This window comes from Glandiceps talaboti, chromosome 11 (assembly GCF_964340395.1).
Source record: "Glandiceps talaboti chromosome 11, keGlaTala1.1, whole genome shotgun sequence".
NCBI classification, from domain to species: Eukaryota; Metazoa; Hemichordata; class Enteropneusta; family Spengelidae; genus Glandiceps; species Glandiceps talaboti.
In genome coordinates, this window is record NC_135559.1 from 14,733,033 (window position 1) to 14,749,131 (window position 16,099).

General features: G+C 39.2%; 2 protein-coding genes across 2 annotated transcripts; one reads left to right on the plus strand and one right to left on the minus strand.

The window, feature by feature from the left end:
* Nucleotides 1–2,338: 2,338 nt before the first annotated feature.
* LOC144442524 (retinol dehydrogenase 8-like) lies at nt 2,339–6,886 on the minus strand. The gene is made up of 4 exons (XM_078131891.1): nt 6,560–6,886; nt 5,889–6,068; nt 4,929–5,022; nt 2,339–4,558 (listed from the first exon to the last, which is right to left on the minus strand). The coding sequence occupies exons 1-4, from the start codon at nt 6,822–6,824 to the stop codon at nt 4,228–4,230; spliced, it is 870 nt and encodes a 289-aa protein (XP_077988017.1). The 5' UTR covers nt 6,825–6,886; the 3' UTR covers nt 2,339–4,227.
* A 4,565-nt stretch (nt 6,887–11,451) lies between these two features.
* On the plus strand, nt 11,452–14,125 carry LOC144442055 (retinol dehydrogenase 8-like). Its single transcript, XM_078131327.1, has 4 exons — nt 11,452–11,719; nt 12,698–12,877; nt 13,204–13,297; nt 13,798–14,125. Exons 1-4 carry the CDS (start codon nt 11,452–11,454, stop codon nt 14,123–14,125), a joined length of 870 nt encoding a protein of 289 aa, XP_077987453.1.
* The last annotated feature ends 1,974 nt before the right edge of the window (nt 14,126–16,099 follow it).

A 16,099-nucleotide genomic window follows, 5' to 3' on the forward strand; every position in this document is an offset into this window, starting at 1 on the left:
GCCCCCCCCTCTCTCTCTCTCTCTCTCTCTCTCTCTCTCTCTCTCTCTCTCTCTCTCTCTCTCTCTCATTTAAGAGAACTGTTTGTCAATATGAACATTTTCCTTAGATTTTCCATATTCATAATAATACCATATATTCTATAGGAACGCATTTCAATTCCTGTATTTAAAAAGTAAATAAAAGTAATTTATGATGTATTTCTAAATTCATACCAACAAAAGCCTTCACAACTTCTAGCACACTATCGATAGAAAAGTAAAATTTTCTCAAAAATAATCGAATAAAAATTCACATTCTAAAGATTTAAATAAAAAGCAGATTTAAAAGTTTGTGTTCTCAAATCTGATTATGCAACTGGTGGGTGTTAAGGCCAAATAAAACGTATTTTTCCGATAAACGTCCAGACCCTAGTTTAAGCCATCGATCTTAAACATGCTTTTACATTCAACAAGGTAAAAATTAATGGCTCCCCAGGGAGGTTCAGGAAGTATAAGGGTTTTGTAGCGTTATAGGTCCGTACCAGGGTTAATAAATGTTAAGCGAAACGCAATATAAAAACAGACATTATGGTGTTGTAAAGTATCAGTTGAAGTCTTTAAAATGATTGACATTTAAAACAGGCAACCAATGAAGCTGATGCAAGTTTGGGGATATATGTGTGCTGATTTTAGTAACAATAACAATTTCTGCAGTTCTCAGCTGTTCTGAATACGTTACATACGGTCGATATAAAGTACTTCGGGAGTTTATATAAAAAAGGAGAATCAACGAGTGGAGTAACAAAGGCACGAATCAATAACTCAGTGGCAGATCTGGGTGAATATTTCCGAACAACTGCAATACAGTGAAGATGAATTATAGTAAAAATAAGTAATAAAAGGAACGAACATTGCTAAAGAACATTAAAAAAAAGAGATTTTCTTTATCGTCCATAAGTGCTGCTATATACTTTATCTCCGTCATTCATCAGAAACTTAGCTCAAATATTACAAACTACTCATAAAAAATATAGGAAACGTTGAAGTATTGATAGCTCTATCGGCAGTTCCTGTTCTTTGTGTACGAAATCAGACTGTTTGAGAAAAACATTGATCATTAGAAATGGCTTTACCTTGATTGTTATATTCTCGTAATGTTTACTTTTAAGGATAGGTTTAACGATTGTTTGACTTTTAAGAGTTCAGAATAGTGTAAACTACTCTAGCTCTCGCTCCCTCTCTCATCTTCTCTTTCCCTCTCTCTCTCTCTCTCTCTCTCTCTCTCTCTCTCTCTCTCTCTCTCTCTCTCTCTCTCTCCTTCCCCTCCCTCTCTCTCATTGAAGAAAACTTTTTGGCAACATTTACGTAATTATTTTCTTTAGATTTCCCATACTAGCACGTTAAGTGAAACGCTTCAACGTAATATTTGTAAAAGTGTAAAGTTTCCATTCCCATTTCTTGAAATCTCGTGTGAAATGTGTTTCTATGTCAAGGCCATAGCACTACTGTGATATGGCCTTGCAAAGCTTAAAACCCCAAGCGCTAGAAATGTGATATTTGCTATTCTTAATGGACGCGATGTAGTAAAATGTAATAAAAGGGAACAATAATCGATACAGAATAAGACAAGTCCCTCTTAAAATGAATTATGGAATCCACACACAATGACGAACTTTTCGTTTTAGTATCCGTGTTTTCTTACGTCCTTACGGCAATAAAGATATCACCTTGACAAGTTAAATCAGCCCGCCTGTTTCTTCTTTAACCACGGTCGCATGCATAAAAATGGTTGCCTACTTATCGATTTAAAGAACGAAAAATCAGAGCATATCATGATCATGTGACTACGTTGTATTGATTCGACAAACATAAAATACTTCCATAACAGTGCTAAACAAATCCTAACATAAGACGGGTAGAATAGAAACTCCGAAACTGTTATCATGCATAAAAATTTTCCGATGAATAGCTTAGAATTATAATTTCCTTTTCTTTGATTTTCCACTTCTTTTTATTCTTCAAATATTGATTGGTTAATAAATTACTACAACTTATGGCTTTTTGGCTCGCTTTCATATCATTGTTCGGTACAAAGGCTAATGTCAACATCTCTAAGTGCATTGATTTATTGGCATTTCCAATGTTTGGATCATACAAGATGTTTGCTTGAAAGCGGCAGTGTAAGTAGGTTACCGTTTTTGGCTAACGTCAAGCATTCACGATCAATCAATCAATCAATCAATCAATTATTATTATTATTATTGTTATTATTTTAATTTCTTAGAAAACGCACTACACATACGTCACAGTGCGATGTACAGAAGCTCTAAAAAGAATATGCAAAATTTAAAAATACACAGTGCAAGTGGTAGGGTAAAGAACACACAGTCCTGCGGTGAAATAAATGAACAGCAAAGCAAAAACGAATCAATGATAGTACATATTAAAAAGATAGGTTTTCAAACCGCGTTTAAAAGACTCAACATTCCTTGCAGTACGAATCTCTACAGGTAACATATTCCACAGTGATGGCGCGCAAACTGAAAAGGCTCTCTGGCCGTATGTCTTACTGAATGTACCGCGGGTGGAATCAGACGTAACTTGTCTGCAGAGCGGAGATCTCTAGAAGGAACATACTGCTCTATCAGCTCTGTCAAATACACTGGTGCAAAGCCTCTAATTACTTTAAAAGTAATTAACATAACCTTGAACTTAATACGTGCTTCTACTGGCAGCCAATGTAAATCAACTAATACAGGTGTAATATGGTCAAATTTACGGGACCGACTAACTAAACGTGCTGCAGCGTTTTGAAGAGATTGCAAACGGTGAAGCTGATCTTTGTTAATTCCATACAAGAGACTATTACAATAATCTAACTGAGTTGTTACAAATGCGTGGATCAATGTCTCGGTAGTGTCCTGATCGAGAAGTTTACGGATCTTGCCAATTCTGTATAATGAGTAGTGGGCTTTTCTACAAACTTGGTTTATGTGATCGGACATAGCACCATTCCTGTTTAAAATCATGCCAAGATTACGGACCGAGTTCGAAGGGATAATATCAGTGTCACCGATCCTTAGGCTAGACAGTTCCTTTGCATCAGGTTTCAAGCTTTACGAGAAATGGACAACTTCCGTTTTGTCATCGTTCAGAATGAGTAGATTTGACTTCATCCAGCCACGTACATCGTCGATACATTCCTCGAGAGAGGTACGTACATCATCTGGTTGCCTACAAACAACATAGACTTCGGAGTCGTCGGCATACATCATACAATCCAGACCATGACCTTCGATGATATCCTCCAAAGGTGATGTATAAAGTGTGAAAAGGATTGGCCCAAGTACCGATCCCTGTGGAACACCGTACTTCATTGTCGAACTGGTCGATGTTACATTGCCGACTTTGACACACTGATTGCGATCTGACAGATATGATCGGAACCAGGACAGAACGGTGCCAGTTATGCCGAATCTTGATTGCAGTCTGTTTAATAGAATGTCATGATCGATCGTATCGAACGCAGCCGACAAATCCAACATGATGAGAACGACGTCCATTTTATCGTTTAGGGCACGCATGATGTCATTATGCACCCGCAATAGGGCTGTTTCGGTGCTGTGATTAGGACGATATGCACTTTGGCGCTTTGCGAATAGATTAAACCTGGTAAGATGGCTATGTAGTTGTTGTGCAACAATTCTTTCAAGAACTTTTGAAAGAAATGGAAGATTTGACACTGGTCTATAACTCTTCAGCATATTCTTGTCAAGGTCCGGTTTTTTCAGGAGTGGCCGAATAATGGCGGATTTGAAGTGAGATGGGACAATCAATCAATCAATCAATCAATCAATCAATCAATCAATCAATCAATCAATCAATCAGTCAGTCAGTCAGTCAGTCAGTCAAAATATTGATAGAATGTTAGAGTCTCTCCCTGAAGGCATCCAGTGCATTATTAATTGTGGGTTTCTGTCGTAGCTCAAGTGGAAATTTGTTCCAAATGAAATACTCTGCGCGGCACGTGAGAAAACACGTCACCATAGGAATTAAGTCTATCATAGATTTCAAACAGTAAAATATCTGTGCGATGACCGAAGTGTACGGAGATTAGGTCATGGTACGTAGAAGTTTATAAGTGTCACGTCGATGTAAGCTTATAAATCAAAAACACACTAGTACTAAAACAATGTAAGCGTGTACACGATATATTTGGAGCAAACGAAGGTAAATTATCCACAGGAACTATTCCGTCAAAAAGTTCACAGTCTGTGACTGAACGATTGTTTCCCCAGTTGAATCTTTTACTTTCCCGGATACATGTTTCACTACGCTCTCAGACGATTGATGCATCAATTTTGGTTGATCGTCTTCGATAACAGTGATTACAAATCTTGCTGCTTCCTCTGATGTTTGCCGTTCTCTGGCGATTCGATTTTGAAAGTTTCGATTTCTCATTCTGAATAAGTTGTGTGTTGATTTGTCAACGCCGCTTGTGTCAGTTTGATTAAGTGCTTCCGACACTTTTGGGAAGAAGGCTGTGTCATCTACAGGACCGAATTGGACTGTACTGATACTGCAAATACACGTACAAGAAAATACACGTGAGTATACATACATACATACATACATACATACATACATACACACACACACACACACACACACACACACACACACACACACACACACACATACATACATACATACATACATACATACATACATACATACATACATAGCAAGGTATATTGCATCTTGACTTGTCAATGAATATCTAGTCTGTGTGGGAAGAGAATTATGTCGAAGCCCGCCCCTTGCGGTCGGCAGATGGGTACATTGAGTAATTAGCACGCAAATGATAACCTAACTTGACAGGCAGTAGAAAACATACATGAACTTCATTATAAAATGAAAAATTGCGAGGAAGATGTTCAACTACTTACAATACGTTGAATTTCCTTAACGTTGGTGCTAATGTTTCAGTGAGTCCTTCCAAAGCAAACTTAGAGGAAACATAGGCCTCTGTGAACGGAACACCTTTGAGACAAAACATATACATACAACTTGAGTACATGTACAAGAATTCTTTTTAGCTATTTATATCAGCAAATGGTGAGTTCTTTTACAATGTATTGCTGAATTGCGTTTTTTGGAAGTTCTAAAACCTTAAGTGAAAGATAACTTAAAGGAAACACCATTCAAGGAAATAAAGGCATGTTCGTAAACTATAGGTTCTGGAGAGTCATTTCACGATTTTACATCACCTACAATTCCTTTCGATTTCAGAGAAACATCAAGTTGATCTTATGCCTTTATAGGGTATCTTTGCATCAAGGGAGTTAGCAGAAACAATATATGCATGGCTGCACAATGAATATTCATATTCCCTTCACTCTAAAACCACTCTCCTGAATATTAATTATTGTGAACAATAGACGTGAGAGAGAGAGAGAGAGAGAGAGAGAGAGAGAGAGAGAGAGAGAGAGAGAGAGAGAGAGAGAGAGAGAGAGAGAGAGAGAGAGAGAGAGAGAGAGAGGGGGGGGGAGAGAGAGAGAGAGAGAGAGAGAGAGAGAGAGAGAGAGAGAGAGAGAGAGAGAGAGAGAGAGAGAGAGAGAGAGAGAGAGAGAGAGAGAGAGAGGGGTCTACAATTTTGTTTTTGTAAATTTAGTTATATTTTGTCATGTACTCTCCAAATATCTGATGGGTGGTGACCCTTTTTCATCTTGACTAAATTTACTGTATTATAAAGTATGTACCATACTAAAAGTAATACCACAAAATTACAAACGTGCATCGGTTTTGCACTTGCCAAAGCGTTTTGATAAAGTTAGAAAAACGTTGTGCCGTCGTACAGTGGTTATGGGCATTGAGGGCGCTCATTCAAATAAATACATTGTACTAACCAGCAACTCCTAGACCAGTGCTAATATTGATAATTCTTCCATGTAATTGACGTTTCATCCTTGGAATTACTGACTGGATAGTTCTAACTGGACCAAAATAATTGGTCTCCATTACCATCCGGATCATTTCAATCGGTAAAGCTTCAAATATACCACTCAGTCCTATTCCAGCATTGTTGACTGTCGTTTAATATAGATGCACACAAATATTGGTGGTGGGGGAAAACGGTAAAGAAAAGTTTTTAAAAAAAGTCAACTATGCAAAACTTCAGTCACTCAAGATTTTGCTTTTACAAGTACTCGAAACTAATTTCAAAGATCACGACAAAAAAAGAACCACCTTTGCAAGGCTACAAGGCTTTGGCCGATCAGAATACCATGAAACATGGGGGCGTGTACTATATCATAGATTATTGTTTTCCTTGTCTACGGGCTAATTAATACAACAATGTTTTGACTGTGACTTATAGAGATTGATACATTGCAGCAGCACGGTTTGTATTTCAATCTTAAAGCAATAATACGTGCCCCTGTGCTGTGAAATGACTAATAACAGCCAAGGATAGAGTTAGAGTTTACCTGACCTATTTCTTGGAGCATAGCACCTCCAGCGGTACGAATATGTCAGGGAACCAAGTCTTAGAATGAGACCGTGATTTACTGATATTTACCTAGAATATCTAACTTGCTTTCATCGTTGAAGAGTGCCGTGAAAAAGCTCTTTACAGATTCGTCTTTCGTGACATCCATCTCTCGAATTAGTAGCGTATCATCTAAACACGATCCGGCAGCCTCTTCGAGTGGCCCCTTACGTGTCATATCTCTGACTGTAGCATACACCTTGTAACGCTTGGCGCCATCTTTTGCAAGTGTCACCGCCGTAACGAGACCGATCCCAGACGATGTTCCAGTGATCACCACTGTTTTATAACTCATCGTGATAGTATGTCCTTTCCGCACGAATCAATGGCCGGGGGAGACATAGATAGTATCTCCCGTCTGCATGTGACCCCGTGTGATATGACCCCGCGATATGACCGATGTGTCAACCCAACTGGGTCATGGATGACATGTTGCAAAACATTTGCATATCAAGTTACAAACACGGACTTGGTCTCTTTTGTTTTATTTACATTTTTTTCAAGTTGGAAAACATGGTAAAGTTGCATTTTTTAAGACTGACAAAATAAGTATTCTTTTGTCGCCCATATGGCTACCTTAAAGGGGAGCACCACTCCGGGAAAATAAAACATTTTCGTAAACTCTTGGTTCTGGAAAATAATTTCATAATTTCACTTCACATAAATATAACGCGATTGCTAAAAACAAAAAACAAAAAAAACAACAACATCAAATTGAATGTTGTATCACATTCATTGTTCTGTGACTGCCATAGCGCTGATCCAGTGTTGCCTTATGGGATAGGAGTCAGTTGATATGTATATGTATTACGACCAACTAATATTCACGATTCCCAAATACTGCATACATCTATATCTATAAACATAAAACTTTGCAGACATTTTCAAGGAGTATTTATTTCCAATTTGGCAAAGTGTTTTTTTTTCAATGGATACACAATCCATATTGTGCAATTCCAAGTTCAAGGGAAACAGAAAAGTACGTTTTTAAAGTGCCTATTCACATGCAAATGGCACGTTTTCATTGCTCTTTCCTTGCTACCGCTCGGCCAATATACGTGTTAGGAAGGTACTTATATACAAAGAAAGTACAACACTGAGAGAAGCCAACGTTTTATGTTACTTTGTGACCCCGGTTTGTGACTCAGCTGAGGTATACGATGACTATTGTTTTCTACTTGTTTGTTCTTTTATTTAATTTTTTACAACTTCAATGTGAAGTATATTCCAAGTTTTTATTTTGAGCCACCTAGCAAACGTAAATTCAAAGATTAATTAGCTGTTCGTGATATTGTTATTATACAAATGTATTAATGGTACATCCCAAAAAGTACATCTGATTCAACCGGTGGTGGTGGTGGTGGCGGCGGTGGTGGTGGTGGTGGTGGTGGTGGTGGTGGTGGTGGTGGTGGTGGTGGTGGTGGTGGTGGTGGTGGTGGTGGTGGTGGTGGTGGTGGTGGTGGTGGCGGCGGTGGCGGCGGCGGCGGCGGCGACGACGACGACGACGATGTTGATGATGATGATGATGATGATGATGATGATGATGATGATGATGATGATGATGATGATGATGATGATGATGATGATGATGATGATGATGAAGTGAAATGAAGTGATGTGGTGTGGTGTGGTGTGGTGTGGTGTGGTGTGGTGTACTTTACTGTGGTGCGATACGAACTCATGTTATGGTATGTTCTAGTCATCTTTGCAAAGGGTCTTTACAGTAAGCATTTGGTTACACATACCAACGCAATAGTAGGTCGTGCTCGTAGAATATATATGTGCTTGGGTTAACAACCACACAGTTTTACGATTTTATTTATGATCGTCAACCAGCAATGCACTAAACAATCGTATCCAGCTGCAGTGTGGTCATACAGAAAAACGCCTTCTTTCATCGCGTGGTCATCGCGTTTTCCATATCCGGCGACTCTGTGTCCCTATCACCCATCTTAGGTGAATTTCAAGATTTCCAGAGAAGTCTTCAGTTCCAACTTGGAGGTCTCCCAATTCAAAGTATATCAGGTATGTGTATATTTCAGTCCGACTGAGTAGACCGACACGTCCGTATGTATAAACAGACTAGAAAGATGTTGTTATAATGTGGATACGGAATGGAATTTTGGAGACAATGTCGTCAGTTTTAAGTCTAATTTTTAACATCAATTCATAAACCGGGTTTATTGCTTTCATTCCTACCCAAAATAGAAATATTTTGTTCTAAAAATTACTGACGGACAAGAAATTTGTGTTTGATGTTTTGGCGGGAAAATGTCTGGTGCAGGAGAGATTATACATGCTTTGTGTGGATCGCATTATTGTAGCCATTCTTCTGTTCTGCCCCGGTTCTCCTACAGCAGCACTGGAATATTTCTTTGGTGCATCTTGATAACTGCTTAAATGCATCATGCACAGGCCTTTTTAGTGTAAAATGGAGATGTCGTGGCAGGTCTTTATATTTTAGGTCAGCTTGAGAGTGCCGTAAATCTCGTCGTCACAATAAAGTTTATGTTTCTTTGTATACTTTTACAAGGCAAGGTTAAAACAACGGCCATTTTTACATTATTCGAGACTGCTTTTGAGAGAGAAATGCTTATTACATTATAGGGGTATATCAGATTTAGTTTCCTTTACACTTACCCCTTGCTATAAACTAAGACGACCAGACAAAATTGTATGGTGGTCTGAGCTTTAAACTTATTTTTACCAATCATTTCGGTACCATGTCCTCATCATACAGATACCATCCACCCAATTATCTCCTTTACTTAGACGTATTTAATTATTCTAAGTTATGCCTTTAATTTATTTAATTTTGAAGGGGGCAACGTAAAACTGGCATGGATCCTTGCCTTCACTGTCTGTCTGTCTGCCTGCCTGCCTGCCTGCCTGCCTGTCTGTCTGTATGTCTGTCTGTCTGTCTGTCTGTCTGTCAGTCAGTCTGCCTGTCTGCCTGTCTGTCTGCCTGTCTGTCTGGCTGGCTGTCTGTCTTCTGTCCTGTCAGTCTGTGGCTGTCTGTCTGTCTGTCTGTCTGTCTGTCTGTCTGCCTGTCTGTCTGTGTATGTCTGTCTGTCTGTGTCTCTCTATCTCTCTGTCTGTGTCTGTGTCTCTCCCTACTCTCCCCCCTCTCTCTCTCTCTCTCCCTCCCCCCCCCTCTCTCTCTCTCTCTCTCTCTCTCTCTCTCTCTCTCTCTCTCTCTCTCTCTCTCTCTCTCTCTCTCTCTCTCTCTCTCTCTCTCTCTCTCTCTCTCTCTCTCTCTCTCTCTCTCTCTCTCTCCTCTCTCTCTCTCTCTCTCTCTCTCTCTCTCTCCCAAAAAGTTGACATGGCGAATTGAAAAACAAGGACAGCTGGTAAGGTCTACTAATATATAAACTAAGGAATTGACATGAAACATAAAGATATCCTAGCACCATATATTCAAAGATAAAATAATTAAGAGCAAGGAATGGTGCATGTCATATATTAGACTTCCTGCTGTGTACTTTTAGCAGTAAAATCACTCATAGATTGGCAACATAAAATTATCTGTCAAAACAGGAGAAACTTGATACTGAAATGGCTTTTAAAAAATCTTCCATTCGTGCAAATGACATTAACCAACTCGTTAAAAGCAACTAAAAATGGTGGTATCTACTAGTGGCTAGAACAAGTTCAGGTTCAAGTCACATCTTCGTAAAATGTAGTTTGTTTGGTAGATCTATTTTGATGATGCATTCCACTTTTCATCGAATATCAACACATATGGCAATAGAACGATTTCTAATGATCACCATGTTTCGTCTCCCCCCCCCCCCGTCCGTCCTCACTGTGCCACCATTTACATGTAATGTACTAATGTTGTGGTCGTTGTGTTCAAAGATCTGAGATGAGTCTCTGTTCTACGTACAGGGTATGCCTTTGATTTGAATATGAAGATCTCGCCATCGCGACCGATCACGTCGTGAGTTGCAAGATATATTCAAAACAAACGGATAACCTCTAGACCATGTGCGACCATATCCATTCTCGATACAATTTCACTAGAATGAGTACACAAATCAAAAAGAAACTCAATATTCATGAACTGGTAAAATTTCTATTGTCACTGAGCGAAAATATATGTGCCCTTAGAACCCGCAATAAATTTTCTCTTCTTACTTAACGAAAATATATGTGCCCTCAGAACCCGCCAATCCTACTCACTACAGTTTATCACTTCCATAATGTAACATTTAGGTCGAGTGCCTCATAAACATGCACAGAAACTCGTAAAGTTTTCCTCTTTCGTTTAATGGACCTAATTAATTTAAATGGTAGAGCTTGTAGAAAGTAAAATGCATCTAACTCCTAAAACTAAAGTTTACGGTATAAAAACTAAGGAGAAGTTGCACGTCCTTGACTCGGACACTATGCACTAGTTCTCATATAGTCTCGACTGCCCGGACTCTCGCCGCTGGGGGCTATATTATGACATCACCCAGACATCTGGGTCCGGAGTTTGGGTGGACTATACGTAGTTGAGCCCCCAGCGGTGAGAGATTGGGTAACCGAGACTATAGTTCTGACATCTGAGATAACTTGGAATGACAAAGATCTAGATTTTATAGACTGGAGACTATTCATTAGCTTTCGGTGAATCTAGCGATCTTGGAATATTTGCTAGATTTTTCTTTGCGAAAAGAAATGCTGCTGTCGGCTGTTCTGTTCTCTTTTTAGTTTTCTTTTTGCCCTTCCCTCTAATTACCATTTGCGTATGTTTGTTAATGCTTTGTTTCCTCCTCTGTGTTCTGTTTATCAGCTGTCTAGTTTAGATTGTTTTTTTTTCGTTTGGTTGTTTTATTCGACAGGAAGTGTTCTTTATTTTTTTCAAATTTAATTTTACGTAGTTATTTCAGTTCATTTTTTGTATGTGTATTATTAAACAGGGATAAAAGTGACCAAACATGTCTCAACAACAAATCGTCCTCGTCACTGGATGTTCGTCCGGGCTTGGACTCGCTTTGGCGGTAAAACTGGCCAAAGATGCCGACAAACGATACAAAGTCTTCTCGACGATGAGAAACCTGGCGAAGAAAGGGGCCTTGGAAGAGGCTGCAGGGGACACAGTCAACAAAACACTGTTCATTCGACAACTGGACGTGAACAGTGACGAGTCGGTGAAGAATTGTTTTGACAAGTTATTGAAGGATGAAGGAAGAATTGATATTTTAGGTATGGTGTAGCAAACCTGTTTTGGGTGAAATTGAAAAATCCAATACGCCAACGAAAATTACATATATATGAGTACATACTTTGAGGTTGCCTGTAACATAGGGGCGTGTAGTATTTCTTAAATTGTTGTGTTCCTTGTCTATAGGCTAAATATAACAACGTTTTGACTACAGTTTCCTACCTGTGAGGAAATAACACAAGGGAGGACACTGAACCGGAAGTTCTTATTAACACCTCTATGCAAATTTACATATACTAGTATAGAAATTGATCCATTTGTAGCAGCACGATTCGTATGATATTTTCCTTACAATCTAAGCAATTATATACATACCCAAGTGGTCTGTTACGCCGTGACGGAGCAGCCTCACATATCGATGAACCCGGTGCCACTGGTGAGGGCGGAGCGACACGACGTATGATACAGTCTACTAACTTTGAGATAAAAGTCTCGAAACTGTTGATATCTTTCAATTCTAAAGTGAGGTCAAGAAAAAGTTGAAGAAAACTTGGTCTGATGACGTAATTCAAGATAACTTAAATTTTCATTTCAAACCTTTTTCTTTTTTGTACCTAAAGTACGTGTCTACGTATACGCAGGTAAAACAAAGTTGTTTAGTGGTACTCACTTGGCCTCCATCTACACTCACATCTAGGGATATTTTTCTATATGGCGGTCTGAACGAAAACTTGTTGGGATGGTCAGTTCCAATCTGATGCAGTCACGTGAACTTGGCGCGATTTCTTTATTTACTCACAGAACAACAAAATAACAAACTTAACGACAATAAAGGTGGGAAACATAGGCAAATAAAGAAATCGCGCTAAGTTCACTAGAATTTAATCAGATTGGGTCAGCTCTGGCCATGGCCGAGGGAATTTGTATGATAGCATACACTAATCGAGCGCCACCAACGACGATATTTTACAGTTTAGTACCTGTCGTTTTGAGTTACTGTACTTGTTTCGTATTTGCAGTTAACAATGCTGGTTTGACTTCCTTTGGAGTGTTTGAAATCATGGGTATTGATAAAGTACGTTCTGTGATGGAAACCAACTACTTTGGTCCAGTGCGTACTTGCCAAGCCGTCATTCCAAACATGAAACAAAATAAATCAGGGAAGATTATCAACGTCAGTAGTATTCTTGCAATCAAAGGTACGTACATGTACTTGTTTGTTTTGTTTTTGTTTTGTTTTGCTTACCTTTATTTTGCTTTGTTTTGGTTCGTTTCGTTTTTGTGCTATATAGCAAATGGAAAAAATAATTGTGCACACACAGTCGTCAGACAGACAAACAACACCGAGACAAACCATACCTTCGCATGTCGGTCTATTTTTTCGTGTTCCAATGTTTTCCAACGTTTAAAAAGATAACAATAATATACAAATGCACTATGATTTATTTGTATAACGCTTTGCCGTAGGTAGACTCATCATAGCTAATCACAGTTTACAAAATATGTTGTCTTTTCCTGTCTATAGCTGGTCCATTTTTCGATCTTTACTGTGCATCAAAAGCTGCCTTGGAGAGTTTATCTGAAGCCCTGGCACCAACGTTGAGACAATTTAACGTATTGTAAGTAACTCAAACGTGAACTATCATTATCGTAAGTGATAAATATGCCAAACAAATATCGCCATCAATCAATTTTAACAAATAAGAATGATGGCAGACGGCGAGAAACGCACAGAGTGAGGAAGGAAGATAGAGAGAGAGAGAGAGAGAGAGAGAGAGAGAGAGAGAGAGAGAGAGAGAGAGAGAGAGAGATACAGACAGACAGACAGACAGACAGACAGACAGACAGACAGACAGACAGACAGACAGACAGACAGACAGACAGACAGACAGACAGACAGACTGACTGACTGACTGACTGACTGACTGACTGACTGACTGACTGACTGACTGACTGACTGACTGACTGACAGATGGGAACAGAAAATCAGAAATGTCTCATAAACAGTATTTTTTACCATGTTGGGATTGGTCCTAAGTCTTGAAAATGTCACAATGGGTAGAAATGACGTAATCAATAGTTATAGGTTGGTGATGTTTTTTCTGTTACGCCTCCACAGTCTGTCGGTCATCGAACTAGGACCTGTTCTAACACCCATACAAAAGAAGGAAGGTGCCATGGTGGCAGCGATCGATTTCAGTAGAACAGACGAACACACTGGAAAACTGGCACATGCTGCGAGTAACGCTTCCAATACCTTCAGTGATGAACTGGCACAAACACCAGAACAGGTTGCACAGGCTATTGTCAATATCATTGAGGAAGAGAAACCGAACTTCCGGTACCAGTCAAGTGAGGCCATGGCGGGGATGGCAAAAGGGGTATTGGTTGACCCGACAGGAGAAGAATCGGTGACATCCTCAATAAAGACTTCCCTTAACATTTAGTGATCACAAGCTGCCAATACGAAAAGCTGCGATAGTGGAAATCGGGCTTCCGGCTAACCAAAAGAAACACATTCAAACTAAAACTATTAATACGTGTATGTTTTACAGCATCCCATTTCTTATTTTCTTTTTAAAATAACTTTTAGTCATTATTTGTCTGTTCGAATTCGTTTTTAGTATCCTGATGAAGGCTCCAGTGTAAATCCGAAACGTTGAAATAAAGATTTTAACAGTTGAAGTCGTGTCTTGTTTACTTACTTACAAACAACCACAAATTTAGTTTTCGGTTGTCACCTGTGGGCCACCGTACAAACCCTAGTTCAATCCTCAAGACGTTTATGCTATGCTACATGGCAGGTGTCATCATTTTGGTAGGTGGACTGAACCCTGCTTCATAACAAAACTCAACAAATATTATTGTAACATATTGATGTCAACTAACTGTAGGGTGGCGTTAACTAACTGTAGGGTGGCGTTAACTTAATGTAGGGTGGCGTTAACTTACGTACTTTATGGCGGCGTTAACGTCTCTGAAGACTTACTTGATCTCGGATCGTATATTTTGTGGGACCTACCCGTACATCCAGCGTTTACACTATCGTTGTTAAATTATATTTTAAATACCCACATACCCAACGAAGACATTGTGTGCTACAAGATGTCTGCCATGTTGGTCACAAGGCGATAATGTCATCAAATCTCACCATTTCTCTCACGACTTTGCAAAATTGCCCCACTTTTTTCGAATTTCCTTTAAAACAACCTTTAAGGCAAGCAATTAAAAACTAGGTTGGGTCGGGTTGCCGGTACCAAACAATGGTTTTTTGTTTTGGCCTAACAAATCGTATCCGAAGTTTAGACCCGACGTTACTTTATAGTGACTTTACATATCCATAGGTTTTATGGACATTAACCAAAACAAATTTATTTTCATTCGAAGTTATTTTTGATAGTATATCATGTACTTTATTGATTTTTTTTCAAACGATACCAATAGACTCGTCACTCCGTTATTCAATCGTCACTACGTATGTATATTTTTTCAGCGCAGATATAGGCCCTACAATTGATATTGTCATCATGATAGATGTGAATAAAGATTTGAATTGATGAGGTCTGATGACAGGTAGCCATTTTTTAGTTAAACAGTCACCGGCACCACTCCCTGACATTACGAATACAATCGATAGTGCAGAGAGAGAGAGAGAGAGAGAGAGAGAGAGAGAGAGAGAGAGAGAGAGAGAGAGAGAGAGAGAGAGAGAGAGAGAGAGAGAGAGAGAGAGAGAGAGAGAGAGAGAGGGGGGGGGGAGACAGACAGAGACAGATACACGACAAGATTCGCATCACCCACACTCGTACTCACCTAAGGCTAGCTACACACAACTTGTATACTTTTGTTGGTTTTCAAATCATGAGCAAAATATGATTTCGTGACAACTTCTCACCCTCATTTTTTCATGCCCCGCCCATTGTCCCCCTCCCCCTTGGCAGGCTACGTACATCTCTCGCAGGGAAATTTTTATACAAAATTATACGTCCCCCGACGGTCTCTCTGCTGATCAAAACCTAAACAGTCAGTCGTCTTGTTTGTGTCATGACCCAGGTCAAAACCTACAAATCTATAGAAATAGCGCCAACTAGCGGTAAACTATACTATTGCGCCGACAGCCAATCAAAAGAACAATATTATATGACGTCATGAATCTTAGCCAATCAATGTATTGTACGCCATATTTGAATCAGCACAACAGCTTTACATGTAAACGCTAGCTTCGCTGTTGTATACCCTATTCATTTGATCTCAGAGATTTGAACAGTTAAATTCGTTCGAGAGATATAAATAAGGTAAGACGACTTCTTAACTGATCATGATACAAGGAATGGCTTTATTCTACCGTGTATGTGTTGTTGGCGTCGCGACAAATACATGTGTATTGGAAACAACACCAATCACAGAGTGAAAGTTTGTAAACC

What these genes read in the sequence shown, in the direction of transcription:
- LOC144442524 (XM_078131891.1), bottom strand. Translation starts at nt 6,824, where the DNA reads ATGAGTTATAAAACAGTGGTGATCACTGGAACATCGTCTGGGATCGGT. An exon ending in AAGCAAGTTAGATATTCTAG is followed by an intron (nt 6,069 to 6,559) that starts GTAAATATCAGT and finishes ATTAAACGACAG; the next exon opens with TCAACAATGCTGGAATAGGA. An exon ending in CACTGGTCTAGGAGTTGCTG is followed by an intron (nt 5,023 to 5,888) that starts GTTAGTACAATG and finishes TTTGTCTCAAAG; the next exon opens with GTGTTCCGTTCACAGAGGCC.
- LOC144442055 (XM_078131327.1), top strand. Translation starts at nt 11,452, where the DNA reads ATGTCTCAACAACAAATCGTCCTCGTCACTGGATGTTCGTCCGGGCTT. An exon ending in AGGAAGAATTGATATTTTAG is followed by an intron (nt 11,720 to 12,697) that starts GTATGGTGTAGC and finishes TCGTATTTGCAG; the next exon opens with TTAACAATGCTGGTTTGACT. An exon ending in TTGAGACAATTTAACGTATT is followed by an intron (nt 13,298 to 13,797) that starts GTAAGTAACTCA and finishes ACGCCTCCACAG; the next exon opens with TCTGTCGGTCATCGAACTAG.